This window comes from Osmerus eperlanus, chromosome 10 (assembly GCF_963692335.1).
Source record: "Osmerus eperlanus chromosome 10, fOsmEpe2.1, whole genome shotgun sequence".
NCBI classification, from domain to species: Eukaryota; Metazoa; Chordata; class Actinopteri; order Osmeriformes; family Osmeridae; genus Osmerus; species Osmerus eperlanus.
This window is the reverse complement of record NC_085027.1, coordinates 15,394,753-15,411,102: the sequence shown is the minus strand read 5'-3', so window position 1 is coordinate 15,411,102 and position 16,350 is coordinate 15,394,753. Positions and strand designations below refer to the sequence as shown.

General features: G+C 49.9%; 1 protein-coding gene across 2 annotated transcripts; it reads left to right on the top strand.

Moving 5' to 3' along the window:
* The first annotated feature begins 349 nt into the window (after nt 1-349).
* On the top strand, nt 350-15,805 carry usp47 (ubiquitin specific peptidase 47). Of its 2 annotated transcripts, XM_062471166.1 has the most exons (29): nt 350-603; nt 3,185-3,244; nt 4,596-4,790; nt 5,482-5,595; nt 5,749-5,902; nt 6,135-6,231; nt 6,345-6,490; nt 6,686-6,765; nt 7,254-7,403; nt 7,577-7,672; nt 7,790-7,942; nt 8,183-8,338; nt 9,259-9,390; nt 9,548-9,624; nt 10,531-10,586; nt 10,696-10,808; nt 10,926-11,033; nt 11,350-11,557; nt 11,719-11,834; nt 11,970-12,089; nt 12,229-13,030; nt 13,158-13,333; nt 13,448-13,528; nt 13,656-13,771; nt 13,929-14,047; nt 14,243-14,373; nt 14,755-14,802; nt 14,911-15,041; nt 15,343-15,805. In XM_062471166.1, exons 1-29 carry the CDS (start codon nt 559-561, stop codon nt 15,515-15,517), a joined length of 4,155 nt encoding a protein of 1,384 aa, XP_062327150.1. In that variant the 5' UTR covers nt 350-558; the 3' UTR covers nt 15,518-15,805. The 2 variants fall into 2 exon arrangements, with proteins under 2 accessions (XP_062327150.1, XP_062327152.1); XM_062471168.1 differs by lacking the exon at nt 3,185-3,244.
* Nucleotides 15,806-16,350: the final 545 nt, after the last annotated feature.

The following is a 16,350-nucleotide window of genomic DNA, read 5'->3' as shown; positions in this document are numbered from 1 at the left end:
GGTTGCTTTGAAATGAAAGATTCCTAATAGAAAATTGCTATAAGTATTATACATTAAGAATAGGGACACGTCTGATAGGGTATTTTTTTAATCTACATATCGAGTATGGTACTACTTGAGGTCACTCATACTTTTCATTCACCATAACATTTATAAATATTCCTTCTGCACTTTAACAGTTAAAATTTCAGGATACATACAAACAAACATCACATAGGTATTATGAAGATAATTCATCATCACAGGTGACATGTTTGTCAGGGTGTTGAGCTATAGGACGTTACCAGTTTCTCCAAGGATGTGACGCTGAAGGCTTCTCTCAGAAGTCTCGCGTAATTGAAGACCGGCCATTTTTTCCTTCCCATTGACGGTTGTTGTTTAGGGGGTAGAACGAAAGTAGCTGACTGCAACCACTTTGATTACAAGTTTTTTATTAGTTTAACTTCTGCTCCACATCCACAGGATTGATACAAAGACAAATAATGTATTTGTTCAACGTCGTAAAGTATTCCCGCTGACATCCGAGCTTGGCTAAATGTCTGTTTGACTGTCGCACAAATGGAAATGGTGCCCAGCGAAGAGAACCAGCTCGTACCCAAAGAGGTGAGGGATTACACCCAAACCGGGTACTGGCAACAACACAGGCCACATTCCAACTAGTACAGCGGTAGCTAGAAGGATGTTTGTCTTAGCTCTAACTAGTTGAAAGTTGGGTTGAGAACAAGGATGTTTCTTGTCAAACGCGAATTAGCCAGCTGTACGGCCTGTCCTGTTTGATGACATATCAAGCTTAACTAGCTAGCGCGTAGTTACAGTACAGGCTCCTAGAAGTGCTAGTATGCTAAAGCTATTAAATAACATCGCTTGCTAACGTTTTTCTAGCTAGGCTAGCTAGGCTAACTGCTAGCCAAGTAGTTAGCCTATGCAATGTTTCGTGAGCCAGTCTAGCTAGCTACAGTAACTGTAAGTCCTCGGTAAACAAAAGGCTTTACACTTAGCTCTAGCTATACTAGCTACATCATGCTGGCTGCATGTAATTAGCTAAACATTACAGTACTCTTCGGAGTGGAAAATCTATCATAGTAGGAAGGCTAGATAGCCTTCATTGAACAGCTAGTTAGGTCTAGTTTTTGAACGACTGGCATGTTGTTGGCTATCGTGCTAGCTAACTTAGTCACTGCAACTAATAAGTTAGCTCGGAGGTAGCTTTATTATGTTATTCACTTAACCGTAAGCCAACGGGGCTACATACATCAGTACTGTACTTAGCTAACCAGACAGATAACGTTAAGTTGTATTATGTCGCATGATGACAAATGCCTCTATCTAAAAAGTTATCGTAGGTTAAATAACTAGCCAAAACCTTCCGAGCGAACGAACCACTGATTAATGTTAATCTCCTTTCCCTTACGTACATTTATTTGAGTATCAAGCACTCTAAAACTAGTTGAGCGAGTATCTAATGTACAATACAATGGCTAACTAGATCACAATGGTCACAAATAATTCAACATTTTTCGAAAACTACAGCGTTAAATGAGACAAACTTTTGATGTCAAGCTGCCTTGACAAATACAAGTTGTTTCAGATCGTAGAGGTAGTTAGTTTATATTATACTCTACATTGTATGCAAGCACACGCCGCACACTCTTTGAAGAATTTACTCGATTTGTAGGCCTACCTGTACTTATCGTGTAACAGTAAAAGGGTATCATGTTTTTTTTTTTTTATATATCTGGGAAGGGTTGGGACTCAGTGATTGGCCTCTCAGACAGTATCTTAGTTAAAATATTTGTCCAAAATTGAATTGTCTCTGTTTTAATCTGCTTTAGACATACTCTTTCTGTCTTGTATGCCTAGTAGTGATGAAGGTCCTGGCCGCAGGGCTCTCAGAGGCCTTGATCATCTCCCTCCATCCCTCTAATCATGCAGCAGCTGAGCCCATTATTTCAGTTTTCTGCAGGGCTTCTCTACAGCCAAACTCAAATGACAATCTCAAAACGTACACTTGGTGCTGCGTGGCCTACTGTCACTCTGCATTTTGAGCAAGGTTTTAATCCACTCATTAGTTAAATGTCCTTTTTTAAACATCAGGGATGTTTTTTTTTGTTCCTGTTGATTATCAAATATATCTAGGTTATACATAGTTCAATTGTTACCATAACCATAACCAACCATAACCTAGCTATACAAACATGGTTGTAAAGGAAGATAATCTAAAGACAGGTATTTTATTTGGTGTCTGCAGTCCCTTCCACTGGTGCGTTTCCTGTAGTGGGCCAGTTAGTTTTTTTGGGATGTGCTAAATCTCATCCCAACGTACATGACTGACTGGAATCTTGTCCATTGGGATGAGTCAGCAGGCTGCCATGTGTTTTTGGGGTCTTTAAGATGATGCCTAGTTTTAGCCACCTGCTGTTGAGTTTGCAGTTGAGGTAATGAATAGTAGGCTTCTTTCAATAGTAGGCTTTCTTCCAGAGCAGATCATGTCAAAATATATTGACAGTTAAGTGCTAACTTTATTGTCGTCTTTCCATACATATGTACAGTAAGAGGAGGAAACCAGGTTTTTCAACAAAAAAAAGAAAGGATGGCACAGTTCAGATTCATCCCAGGATAATGTTAAGCTCTGTTACAAAATCATTGGTCCTGTTATTCCTTCCCTGGATAGGATCATTTCTATCTCCAGTTTTGCTCCTTGCCTAACCAAGCAATAATGATTCAACGTCAGAGAACCAAACTAATTATTCATTAATTGGAGTTATAATGTGCTCATAGCCATTACGCCTTCTCTCATTGAGCTGGACATTTAGTGTGTGTGCCACTCTTACAGCACCATGTCAGCACCATGCGATATTATCTGTGATAAAAATACTCTCTAATCTGATAATACACTCATGTTGGCATCTGCTGCCCTTCTATGTAGTAATTAGCCGGCCCTATTTTGTCAACATCAAAAAAAAGACTTTAAAATCATAAATGGTTCCTATGTGGATTTACCATGAACAATATGAGTAAACTAGATTTTGGTATGAGTATATTAGGTCCAGACAACTCCAATGACAGATCTGTTGTGCTTGGTCGCATGGGACCAAGTTGCATCACTGTTGCCCTTCGCTGTAACAGCTGTTTGCACCGTTATAATCTTCCATGCGTTTCTTCCACCCCTATCATTTGTCATCAGGTTATGTTTTGGAGTTGCAGGCAAAGTATTTTCGACGAGATGAAGAAAAGGTTTTCTCAGGTAGCCCCTCCTGCTGGACTGGGTTTTGCGTGTGTTGGGGGGGGGGGGGGGTGCTTGGTGCTGTGTGATGACGACTGCATGGAGCCCTGTTGTTTCCACTGTTACCCTGTGTTACAACCAGGCAGCTCATTGCCGGGCTGTTGACAAATATGTTTTACTTAGGCCCAGGTCAGTAGTTATCTGCTCGTCTTGCATGCCGGGTCTCCAACCTAACCATAGAAAATCCTGCTTGTCTTAACATGGAAATGAAACATATTGTTGGTTAAGGAACAGGAAATGCAAACGTTATGCAGCAAACGGCATCTAAGCAGTCCAAAGGAAAATGCAGCGTAACCACAGTGAGACGGTTGAAGGGGATTACACCTCGTTTGCGGGTTGCTGGCCAATCCTCTTTGGAACAGTTGTTTTGGACACAGGCCACCATAGGAACACTTCTATTCATCCCTCTACCTTGACTATGTTTGTCTTGCATCATTTCTTGAATGCCTTGCCTCAGGGACAGAGCTCATAAACCTTGCCTATTTTTTTTTTTTATCGTCATCATAAAAAGACAAAGGTTCTTTACTGTCATTTTCTCATATGAATAACACATGGAATTGCTTGTGTTTTGGCAATAGTTCTAATAGATTGAGGTCTGATGTGTGCATGAGGTGTGTAAATGACATGTTGTTGTTGAATGTTGTTGTTTTTGCATCTTGTGATGTGTTGGCACTACCATGATAGATTTGCTTAGAAATTTGGCAGTCTGGAATGGACGGTGCCACGGCTTACATTGCAAAGCTGTGTTTTTCCAGGAACCAAATGCAACAAGATTCTCAGTGGGCCATATCAAAACTGCATTGCACAACAGAGGTGCTCCAGTTTCCTCTTTCTGGTGTGTGTGTGCTTGTTATGTCGTGCAGGTTTGAGTATGAGGACATCTGTGTGTGTGTCCACCCAGTGTTCTCTCTCAGCTTCCTAGGTTTCCCATGAGGGCACACCAGTAGACTACTGACATCATGGGGTGATGTTGCAGGTCATATTGAAGATGTGTACATATAAAAAAATATATATTGTCAAAGCTGATTGAACTAAAGTAGGGCTGGGTGATTTTAATCATTACATTTTTCTCCTCAAAAACAACGTACAAAAGGCAGTGGAATTATTAACGTTTGTTTTTTATTGTAACAATAAATATGATTAGCCGAACAAAAGCAAACAAAGTGCAAACCTAACTTTTCGCAAACTTAGCCTGACTTTATTATTTTATATATATAAAAAGGGGCCTCTGATAACATTTGTTGCCCGGTTCAACACGATGAACAGTGTATTCCTCGTGCCGAACGTGTGTTTTGCTCGGTGTGCTCTGCAGATCGAAAATGCGGCGGAGGAGCCTAGAGTGCTATGTATCGTCCAAGACACCACCAACTCCAAGACCGTCAACGAGAGGCTGACCCTCAACCTGCCGGCCTCCACCACCGTCTCCAAGCTGTTTGGGGATGTGGCTCGCCAGGCGGGATACCTGAGTGGCACATTCGACCTGGCATGGGGCAATACAGCAGCCATGGTAAGTGATGGCCCTTGTCATAGGAGTACGTTCACTAAAACAACGTCGGGGATATCGATCCTTCTTGGGAAGATGACCCCGAATGTGCATGGTATCCTTCTGTTCTATTCCGAGTTTCATGGAAGGCTTATGTAGCAGTGCTGTAGGTCAGACTTCACCAAACTAACAGACAGTGGATCTCCAGTAAATAGGTGGACTCTCAAGAGTGGAGGAGAGAGAGTATATGTCCTTTTCTTACCTGGCTTTGGGATAATCCTGCCACTGACCCAGGCCAGAGCTCAGGGGCCAAGGCAGACGTTATCTCTCAGAGTAGGTCAGTGGATAAAGCCCTGTTTCCCCTGCCGCCTCGCGGTGCACACCACAAAACACACATGCAAGCACAGACTGTCGGCGGAGGAAACCATGAGAAGATCTGGTGGGGGTCCAGTTCTGCGTGCTCCTGCTCAAGAGGGATTTCCTAAACCAAGGTTTAACGCTTGCTTGCATAGAAGGCCGATAAAAGGCTTGTATAAAAGCGGTGGGCCTTTTTCTGTCTTGAACTTATGCGTGTTGGCGTGCTCAGCCCAGACGGTGGTCTATGTCTTGCTCCGTCAAGCTCAGACCTGCCCGCCTGCATTGTGCTCTGAACAAAGCCTGTCTGCTGTCTGGTCTCCATAACGCTTGTAACTCGACCCTCTCCCCTCCTCCGCAGGCACCGCTGGACCACACCAGTGAGATGTCCCTCACTGCCTCTGGGTTTGAGGCTGGGAAGAGGAACTTCCTCCAGCTCACAGACAAGGACGGAGAGCAGCCTCAGATAGCCTCGGTGAGAGGGCGGGGGTGGAGGGAGGACCTAATCTTCTATACCGACAAGAGGAGATGGGGGACTTCTGTCGGGCCTGGAATGCACTTCAAGTGAATACATAATGGCTTTGAAAGACCACAGTTCTCATATGTTGAAGTGCGTTTGTGCGTGTAGGATGAGTCAGCGCCAGCAGACAGCAGTGGGCTGGATGACAGTTCCCAGGAGCGCTTCATCGGCCCCCTGCCCAGGGATGGTACGGTGGGCTGCAGCAGCGACTACAGCAGCCCCTCTTACTCTTACTCCTCAATCCTCAACAAGTCTGAAACAGGTAGACCCCCCCCAACTACGCACACATACACACACTTATGTACCAAATTGCAAATAATAAGGATTCAGCCTTCGCTAGTAAATGAGGGTAGAACATGAAACCGTACACAAAACATGTTTATTTGAACTCTGTACAACATGTAGATAACTCCGATAGGATTTTCAGGACACAACCTCCCTTCCTGGGTTGCAGGTGCCCCCCCCTTCTCATTTCTGGTCTTTCTCTGCTTCAGGATACGTGGGGTTAGTGAACCAGGCCATGACCTGCTATCTGAATAGCCTCCTGCAAACGCTGTTTATGACGCCCGAGTTCAGAAATGCGCTGTACAAGTGAGTGATTGTCCCCTTATCAAGATGTATCGCCCTGTGATATACAGACATCGCATGATAACAGCTCTGCCCCTGCCATTGTCAAATGTCACTTTGTCCCTTGCGTGTTCCAGTTGGGAGTTTGAGGAGTCTGAGGAGGAGCCTGTCAACAGCATCCCCTACCAGCTCCAGAGGCTGTTTGTGCTTCTGCAGACCAGCAAGAAGAGGGCCATCGAGACCACGGACGTGACCCGCAGCTTTGGCTGGGACAGCAGCGAGGGTGGGGCTCTCCGCTACGGCACTACAGAACGTTTGGGTTCTGTAGAACCCCACTTTTGAGTTGTGTGAGGGGGGGTCATAGGATGTAGTTTGTTCCTGTACGTCGAGTTTCCTGCGGTTGAACCTGATGTGTGTGTGTGTGTGTGCGCGAATGTCGTTCTCTCATTGTGTATCTTGGTGTCTTGTGTTTGTTCAGCCTGGCAGCAGCATGATGTTCAGGAGCTGTGCAGGGTCATGTTCGACGCCCTGGAGCAGAAGTGGAAACAGACAGAGCAGGTAAGAGAGAAAAGAAAGCGAGAGAGTACCCTGCCCCCTCGCCCGGCAACACTAATCCTCAGCCAATGGGAGCCCTCCCCCAGAGCCAGAACAAAGGGCCTTCTGTGAGGAAGGGGGAAAGGGCCAGTGAGCCCTGAGGGTTAGCTAGTTAACTATTTTGGATATTAGGAGCTTGCTGTAAACGGTAAACACTAGATTTAGTGTAGAGGGCCAGCAACTGGCCTGAACACGTGAACTTCACTGCATTAGCTGGACGCCTGAAATAATCAATGGCCTATATTGACTTCCTCTCGTGATTCACGCAAACAAGTTGTATTCGTTTCGTGCTGTGACTATTCAAGGAAAGGAAGGTTTGAAAGGAAAGTGAAGCGCGTCTCATCATTGATGAGTCGCGGGCCTCTCTCAGTGATTTGCGGCGGTATTCTTCCTGGTTGACTGGATGTACCGGTAGTGACTATAGGTCCGCTTCGTCCCTCGTCCTCCGCCAGGCTGACCTGATCAACCAGCTGTACCAGGGCAAGCTGAAGGACTACGTGCGCTGTCTGGAGTGTGGCTACGAGAGCTGGAGGATCGACACCTACCTGGACATCCCTCTGGTCATCAGGCCGTTCGGCGCGAGCCAGGCTTTCTGCAGCGTGGTGCGTCGCCGTGGGCCTCTCGGCCTGCGTCCTCACATACGTAGCAACCGTTCCTCTTATTATTGTACCAAACAGACATGTATTGTAGCCACAGTATATCTAGTCTGCTTCCAAGTACCATTGGCGTAGTCTGAACTGGGGCCTCCCTGTGTGTGTGTGTGTGTGTGCAACAGGAGGAGGCACTGCAGGCTTTCATCCAGCCAGAGACCCTGGATGGGGCCAACCAGTACTTCTGTGAGCGCTGCAAGAAAAAATGCGACGCCCGCAAGGTAGGGGAAAACCCGCGCACAGAACTGAAACGACTTTGATGGATTTGCCAGCCGTCGACCACAGGGTCCCCCCGTGATCGCCCCAGTCCTGACCAGTGCCCTTCCCCCGCCACACAGGGCCTGAGGTTCCTTCACTTCCCCTACCTGCTGACCTTGCAGCTGAAGCGGTTTGACTTTGACTACACCACTATGCACCGGATCAAACTGAACGACCGCATGACCTTCCCCGAGGAGCTGGACATGAGTCCCTTCATCGACGTGGAGGACGAGGTGAGACGGACCTCCCGGGGCGGCTGCTTCGGGGTCCACGCCGACGTGAACTCGATTGCATTTCATCTATGAGTCACTTCGATGAGGCCATCATTTATTCATGATGGGAACGGATACCTGGCCTGTCTCTACATTTTCTCTCTCCGCTCTCCTCTCCCCTCACATTATTTATCTCTCTTCTCTTTCACTCACTTGGCCTCTCTTGTTTTTTTTTCTCACCCTGGCTCTGCCTGCTTCTAGAAGTCTCCCCAGACGGAGAGTTGCACAGACAGCGGGGCTGAGAATGAGGGCAGTTGCCACAGCGACCAGATGAGCAATGACTTCTCCACTGACGACGGCGTGGACGAGGGCATCTGTCTGGACAGCACCAGCACAGAGAGAGTACTCAAGCCAAAGGTAACCAGCTGGCACACTACACACACCACACCACACACTCACACACCACACACACACACCACACTACACACACCACACACACACACCACACACACACACCACACCACACACTCCACACCACACACACCACACACACACCACACTACAAACACCACACACTCCACACACCACACACTACACACACCACACACACACACCACACCACACACTCCACACCACACACACCACACACACACCACACTACACACACCACACACTCCACACACCACACACTACACACACCACACCACACACTCCACACACACACACACCACACACACCACACTACACACACCACACCACACTACACACACCACACACTCCACACACACACACACCACACACACACACCACACTACACACACCACACACTCCACACACACACACACCACACTACACACACCACACACTCCACACACTCCACACACTCCACACACACACACACACCACACACACACCACACTACAAACACCACACACACACACCACACTACACACACCACACACTCCACACACACTACACACACCACACACTCCACACACACCATACACACACTACACACTCCACACACACACTACACACACCACACACACTACACACACCACACACGCCACACACGCCACACACACCACACACTCTACATGCACCACACACACTACACACACACACTATACACACAGAGTCCTCCTCAATTGTGTTGCCTGGAATACGACATTGATGGTATAACAATGAAATACTAGGAGCAAGTCCAGCAGAGGTACGGTACTAGTAAACAAATAGCATTTAGCGATCAGCACTGCCATGAGGAAAGTGAAGTTCAAGGACATCTATTTGTGCTGATGACGGGTGTTAGTAAGGGTGTGTCCTGTCCTGTCTTGCAGAGTTCATTGACCTTTGAGCTGTTCTCTGTCATGGTCCACTCTGGGAGCGCTGCGGGCGGCCACTACTACGCCTGCATCAAATCCTTCAGCGACGGCCAGTGGTACAGCTTCAATGACCAGCACGTCAGCAAGGTGCGTCCTCAGCCCTCACACATCGTCTGCGCTTCACAAATGACTTTCCATAGAATATACACCACATCCACTGACCTAAGCTTTTATCACCATTTTAGTCGGTTTGGTCAGAAACACCACAGTGTGTTGACGAGTTGAATTGTGTGTGTTCTCCCAGATCACGCAGGATGATATCAGGAAGACGTATGGAGGCTCCTCAGGGAGCAGGGGGTATTACTCCAGTGCCTTTGCCAGGTCAGTGGTAGTGCTCTTTCGCTCGCTCTCTCGCTCTCCCCCCAGCCACTTACTGCATTGATTTGGTCGTGTCAATAAGTCCCGGAGAACCCGTCACCCGGGGCCCCGTTTACACACGGCCTCCCCCCCTCTACTAAAGCACACACCAGCCAGCCTCGTCCACCCCCCGGGGCCCAGGCTTATCGGTCTTCCAGAGTCCTAGGGCTGCAACTAACGATTATTTTAATAGTCGATTAATCTGTCAATTCTTTATTCGATTAATCGATGAATCGGATAAAAAAACTAAAACAAAAAAGCATTAATTTCCAACCCTTTATTCAAAAACAGAACTGACAGTGCAAATTCACAGTGCAAAAAATCTTCAGAATGTGCACAAACAGGCACACAATTTTGAAAAAGTTATTAATATTAGTGTGGATGTAATGCTATTTTCCAAGATGAGCAATTTATTTGAGTTTTGTTTAAAACTTTATTGAATATTGAAAGGTTGTGGAAGTAGTCCAGACTTTATTAGAATAATCTGGTGTTTATTTAAGATTTTTTGACACAATTTTGAAAAATGTTAAGATTTGCGAGGATTAAGCTATTTTCAAAGATTAGTGATTTTCTATCATTTTATTTGAAACTTAATTGAAAAAGTAAAGGCTGTGGAAGTATACCAGACATTGTACAGTGTCTCCCTCTGGCTTGTTTACTGAGAGGGCGGCGTACTGACGTGGGTCTGGGTAGGCAAACAACGGGCCTGTTGTTGAGGGAAGGACAAAGCGGCGTTGATGGCTGCCTTGCGTTCCAGCTGCTCCTTTCATGTGTGAGAGGGTGTGAGAGGACCTCCTGATAAGACATGCGCCCCTCTGTCCTCGGGTCACTAACGCTGCTGCTTGTCCGTCTGTCTCCCCTCTCATCCAGCTCTACGAATGCCTACATGCTGATCTACAGGTTAAAAGACCCCACGAGGAACGCAAGTAAGGGCAAAACGATAAACTACAAAAAAAACATTTATCACTGTGGATGTAGCACGGGCCTGGACCCCCCCCCCCCCCCACACACACTAATTGGTTGCTCCGTTTGCAGAGTACCTGGGCGCGGACGACTTCCCGGCGCACATCAAGCGTCTGGTCCAGAAGGAGAAGGAGTCTGAGGAGCAGGAGAAGAGGCAGCGGGAGATCGAGAGGAACACCTGCAAGGTAGCTAACCTCCCTCTGCCACGTCGCCACACACTGGCTCCCCCGCCCCCCCCCCCCCCCACCTGCCGCTCGGTGGGGGGGGTCGTCCAGGGTTTCTGACACCTGTCGTCTCCTCAGATCAAGCTGTTCTGCATGCACCCTGTGAAGATGATGATGATGATGGAGAACAAGCTGGAGGTGCACAAGGATAAAACCCTGCTGGAGGCCACAGAGATGGCCTACAAGGTACCTCCGACTGAAGGGGGAGGACTGAGAGGCTAGTCTGGCCTAGCTAGTAGGGTATAGACCGTCGTATTTGGAACAGAGTGTGAACCCATGGAGTGTCCCAGTCCAGTGGGACAGAGTGGGGGTTTCACAGGGTCTAGCGTACAGCAAAGTGCTTAGACACTTGGTGGTTTTTCTATAGCTAAGCTTGGCAAACATTCGTTCCAATTGAATTCACTGTTACAGTTCATATACACATTTGGCTGATTTGCGTGTGGAGGATTGTCTATCTCTGTTCCTTATGGTTGTGTGTGTGTGTGTGTGTGTGTGCCCCTAGCTGATGGAGCTGGATGGCGTGGTTCCTCTGGACTGCTGTCGCCTGGTCAAGTACGATGAGTTCCACGAGTACCTGGAGCGCTCGTACGAGGGCGAGGAGGACACGCCCATGGGCCTGCTGCTGGGCGGGGTCAAGTCCTCCTACATGTTCGACCTGCTCCTGGAGACGCGCAGGCCGGACCAGGTGTTCCAGCCCTACAAGCCTGGAGGTCAGTGTCCACCTACGGCATCCCTCGGAAGCCACGTCTGGGACTTCCGATGGGGAGGGCCTGTCGTCGAGAGGGCTTGGAACCATCACGGAGTATGGGAAGAGCGGCAGAATGGGAGGTCAGCTGACGGTCGTCTCTCGTGTGCGTTTGTGTCTCCGCAGAGGTCATGGTGAAGGTCCATGTGGTGAATCTGAAGGGCGAGACCATCGCCTCTCCTGTCAGCGTCAGAGCGTACCTGAACCAGAGCATCTCTGAGTTCAAGCAGCTCATTGCACAGGTAGGACACTCGCAAGGCGCTCATTCCAAGTGACACGTTGCTTACTAGGTATGTGACTGATCATCTAGTCCAAACATTGGGTGTAGTAGTACTAGGCCTGACTGTATCTAAGTGTGTGCATGTGTGTGTTTGAAGGTGACAGAGCTGTCGGCAGACACCATGCGTGTGGTTCTGGAGCGCTGCTATAACGACCTCCGGCTCCTCTACGTGCCCAACAAGACCCTGAAGGCGGAGGGTTTCTTCAGGAGTAACAAGGTCGCTCTCCTGTCAGACTCACTGCACTTGTACTGAGCAGACTGGGGGTGACTGGTGTCTGTCCCCCGTTATTCTGGGTGTCGTGTTGCGTTGCAGTTGAAATTCACCAAATTCTGACGAGTTGAATTTTCCTCCTCAGGTTTTTGTCGAAAGCTCTCAATCAGCCGACCACCAGGTCACTTTCACTGACTCCCACCTCTGGAAACTTCTGGACCGCCACGGGAACACAATACGACTGTTGGTCTCGCTGCCAGAGCAGTCGCCCGGGAGCCTGGCCAACAGAACTATTTTCCAAAAAGCGGCCGGCGACCCCGAGGAGTCCTCCGAGGGGTCAAAGGGCAACAGGAAGTCTGTGGAGGCCATCCTGGAGGAGAGCACGGAGAAGCTGAAGAACCTGTCCCTCCAGCAGCAGCAGGGCTCCAGCAGTGACAGCCCGAAGAGCTCCGACGCCAGCGACTTCGAGCACATCGAGTCTCCCTCCCAGGAGCCGGCCTCGGCCTCTTCCGCCGACAACCGCGAGCTGGAGAACCGGATCGGCGTGGCGGGCGGCGCGGGTCCGGCGAGCGGCGGCGGCGGGGCGTCGTCCGACCAGGACGCCCAGTTCCCCCCGGAGGAGCGCTCGGACTCGGAGGTGAACAACGACCGCAGCACCAGCTCCGTGGACAGTGACATCCTGAGCTCCAGCCACAGCAGCGACACGCTGTGCAACGCCGACAGCGGGCCCATCCAGCTGGCCAACGGCCTGGACTCCCACAGCATCACCAGCAGCCGGCGCTCCAAGGCCCACGAGGGCAAGAAGGAGACGTGGGACACGGCCGAGGAGGACTCCGGCACGGACAGCGAGTACGACGAGAACGGGAAGAGCAAGGCCGAGGCCCAGTACCTGTACTTCAAAGCCGAACCCTACACCCAAGAGGAAGGCTCAGGGGAAGCCCAGAAATGTACGTACCTCCCCCCCCCCCCCCCCCTCTTCTCTCCCCCTTTTATCTCCGACACGATCCAGTCAGATGTTCTACTGAGGTGTTCCATGCCGTGGTTTCGGTCCTCATGGGTTTGTCTGGCCTTCAGGTTTGCTGGTCCATGTGGACAAGAGGATCACTCTGTCAGCGTTCAAGCAGAACCTGGAGCCCTTCGTGGGCATCGCCTCCACCCAGTTCAAGGTGTTCCGGGTCTACGCCAACAGCCAGGAGTTTGAGAGCGTTCGCCTCAACGAGACCCTCTCCTCCTTCTCCGACGACAACAAGGTCAGTTGACTGCTAGGCCACCTGTACAAGTGACTATACAAGGGAAATGGAACTTCAACCTGGAACAAAGGTATTCATCGTGTTGTTTATGCCTGGTTGCTCTCCTCTCCCCAGATAACCATCCGTCTAGGCAGGGCGCTGAAGAAGGGCGAGTACAGGGTGAAGGTGTACCAGCTACTAGTGAATGACCAAGAGGTGAGGATTAGCTTAGCACAATACGGATCCTCACGCTCATTTGGACTAAAGCAAACTGTCACAGACTGCATGAAATTGTCATGATATGGTGTGATTGATTCGAGTCCCCTTCCCTGCCCTCCTGCAGCCCTGTAAGTTCCTTGTGGACACAGTGTTTGCGAAGGGCATGACTGTACGACAGTCCAAAGAAGAGCTGCTACCACAGCTGAAAGACCAGTGCAAGCTAGACCTCAGCATCGACAGGTTAGTCAACACACACACGCACACACAGCTTCCTTTGCTCACACACTGATCTGTCCCATGAGTCAAAAGATGTGCAGATGTGCCAAGACAATAGGCTGTCTTTAATCCTTGCATCGTGTGTGTGTGTGTGTGTGTGTGTGTGTGTGCGCGTGCGCAGGTTCCGTCTCAGGAAGAAGACGTGGAAGAACCCAGGGACCGTGTTCCTGGACTACCACGTCTACGAGGAGGACATCAACATCTCCTCCAACTGGGAGGTGTTCCTGGAGGTTCTCAACGGTAACAGTGCCACCCACCTGCTAGTCTAGGAAAGCCGCCCCTGTTCACCGTGGAATCGGCTCTGCCGAGCTGCGTCGACACTCTTTTCCGTATCGCAGTGGCGGTGCTCTCTTTCCTCTACGGCAGCAGTAATGGCTTTGTGCTTATGTGGCGTGTTTGAGAGGGACGTTCTCCTAGCTCCTCGTCTCTCCGCAGAGCCGGAGAAGATGAAGTCCATGTCCCAGCTGGCTGTTCTAACCCGGCGCTGGAGACCGGCCCAGATGAAGCTCGAGCCATTTCAGGAAGTGGTCCTGGAAAGCAGCAGTGTGGAGGAACTGAAGGAGAAGGTGTGTGTTAGGCTGGGCGTGGGTCTTGTGCCTCCGTACGACTTCGTAAAGTCGATCGAAGTGTGCGGCCTTGTCTCCTAAATTACATTTGTGCAATACACACACACACAAAAACACAAAGTGCGCCTCGCTCATGTTAGCCTGGCTTTGAGATCATCTTTCCCCCCTAAGTGCTGCTCCCAGCAACTCTACTGGCTTTGATGTACCACTGGGAACTGTGAGAGCTACGGTGTCTTTTTTCGCCACGCACACTATTTACCATCAACCTCTCCTATTCACCATGAGGCTCAAATCCTTAACAGTTAGTGAGGCAAATACCTGGACAGACAAATGACTGTTAATGGACCAACGTTGTAATACGCTGTCTTTTTTTGTCTGCAGCTCAGTGAAATAAGCGGGATTCTATTGGAGAACCTGGAGTTTGCCAAGGTAAGCTAAGCTCTCAGGCAGCCATCTTTACCCCGTATCGACCGACTCCTGCGTACATCCTCATTCTCTTCACCATTGACGGAGCGTCCCTCCCCTGTGTGCTGGCAGGGCCGAGGGACTTTTCCCTGTGACATCTCTGTGATGGAGATCCACCAGGACCTGGACTGGAACCCCAAGGTGTCCACCCTGAACGTGTGGCCCCTCTACATCTGTGACGACGGGGCGGTTGTGTTCTACAGGTAAGACCCCTCGCACGACGCAAAGCGCCACAGCGCGTAGCGCCACAGCGCGTAGCGCCACACAGCGCGTAGCGCCACACAGCGCGTAGCGCCACACAGCGCGTAGCGCCACACAGCGCGTAGCGCCACACAGCGCGTAGCGCCACACAGCGCGTAGCGCCACACAGCGCGTAGCGCCACAGCGCGTAGCGCCACACAGCGCGTAGCGCCACACAGCGCGTAGCGCCACACAGCGCGTAGCGCCACAGCGCGTAGCGCGAGGCCTCTAGCAGAGAGTAACCGCCGGCCGTGCCGTTCACAGGGACAGCACTGAGGAGCCCATGGATCTGTCCGAGGACGAGAGGAGCGAGCTGCTGAAGAGAGAGAGCAGCCGCCTGCTGAAGACGGGCCACCGGGTCAGCTACTCTCCCCGCAAAGAGAAGGCCCTCAAGATCTACCTGGACGGGGGCCCCGCCAAGGACACGGGCCTGGACTGAGGCCTGGTCCGAGCTGGCTCGCCCGCCTGCCTGCCTGCCTGCTGCAGAGTAGCGTAGCCTGGCCTGTCTGGGCCACAGGGACCCCCGTGTGATGTGGGGCCCCACGTTGACTCGACGTCACCAGCCAGCGCCGTGCGGCTGACACACCCCTCGCCCTCCACCCTGAGCTCCAGGGGGGTAGAGACTGGCTCAGAAATCCTATTGTGCACTATAGTTTATGTACTGTAAAGTTTAAAGGGAAGTGCAAAGGCTAATCAATAATAAATAAGAAAAAAATAAAAAATATAATACAGATAAATCGATTTGAAGGTAATGTTCTGCAGACAAGTGCACGAGCAAAGTATAGCAGGGAATGCAGGGAGAAAGAGGTATTTCACTGTTGGTTCTCCTGTCTTTACACTGTGTGTCTTTCATTCTGTCACTTTTCTCATTTGGTCTCGGATCCACTTTCGGACTATTGGGGCCTACCTTTTACCATCTTGTGGGCATGTACCTCTGTCACATTATCACCATACAAGCTCCATCTCACCCTTCCAAACTCAGCCCTTTAGCGCAGAGACGAACGTGTCTGTAACTCAATCTGTCCTCCTTAATGTCGGTCTTCTGGTGATTCAGGCGGCAGTGGCACTGTCGTCTTCGCTAAATCAAAAATCCGCTCACGGACCGTTTCATCTCTTGATTGAAGAAGAAAAGTGTTGCATTGATTTGATGAGTCAGTCAGTGGGTGTTACTGCTCTTTTCCCCCAGAATGCCGCGGTGCGTGTGCTCGTGGTAGCTCCTCCTACTGCTGCTCTGTCCCTTTGCTTTATAGGAGCTCTGCTTTGCCGCTCCAG

Excerpts from the sequence above, each read along its gene's own strand:
- usp47 (XM_062471166.1), top strand. The coding sequence starts at position 559 with ATGGAAATGGTGCCCAGCGAAGAGAACCAGCTCGTACCCAAAGAG. Across the intron at positions 6,766-7,253 it reads AGTGGAAACAGACAGAGCAG|GCTGACCTGATCAACCAGCT; the intron begins GTAAGAGAGAAA and ends GTCCTCCGCCAG. Across the intron at positions 7,943-8,182 it reads TCATCGACGTGGAGGACGAG|AAGTCTCCCCAGACGGAGAG; the intron begins GTGAGACGGACC and ends GCCTGCTTCTAG.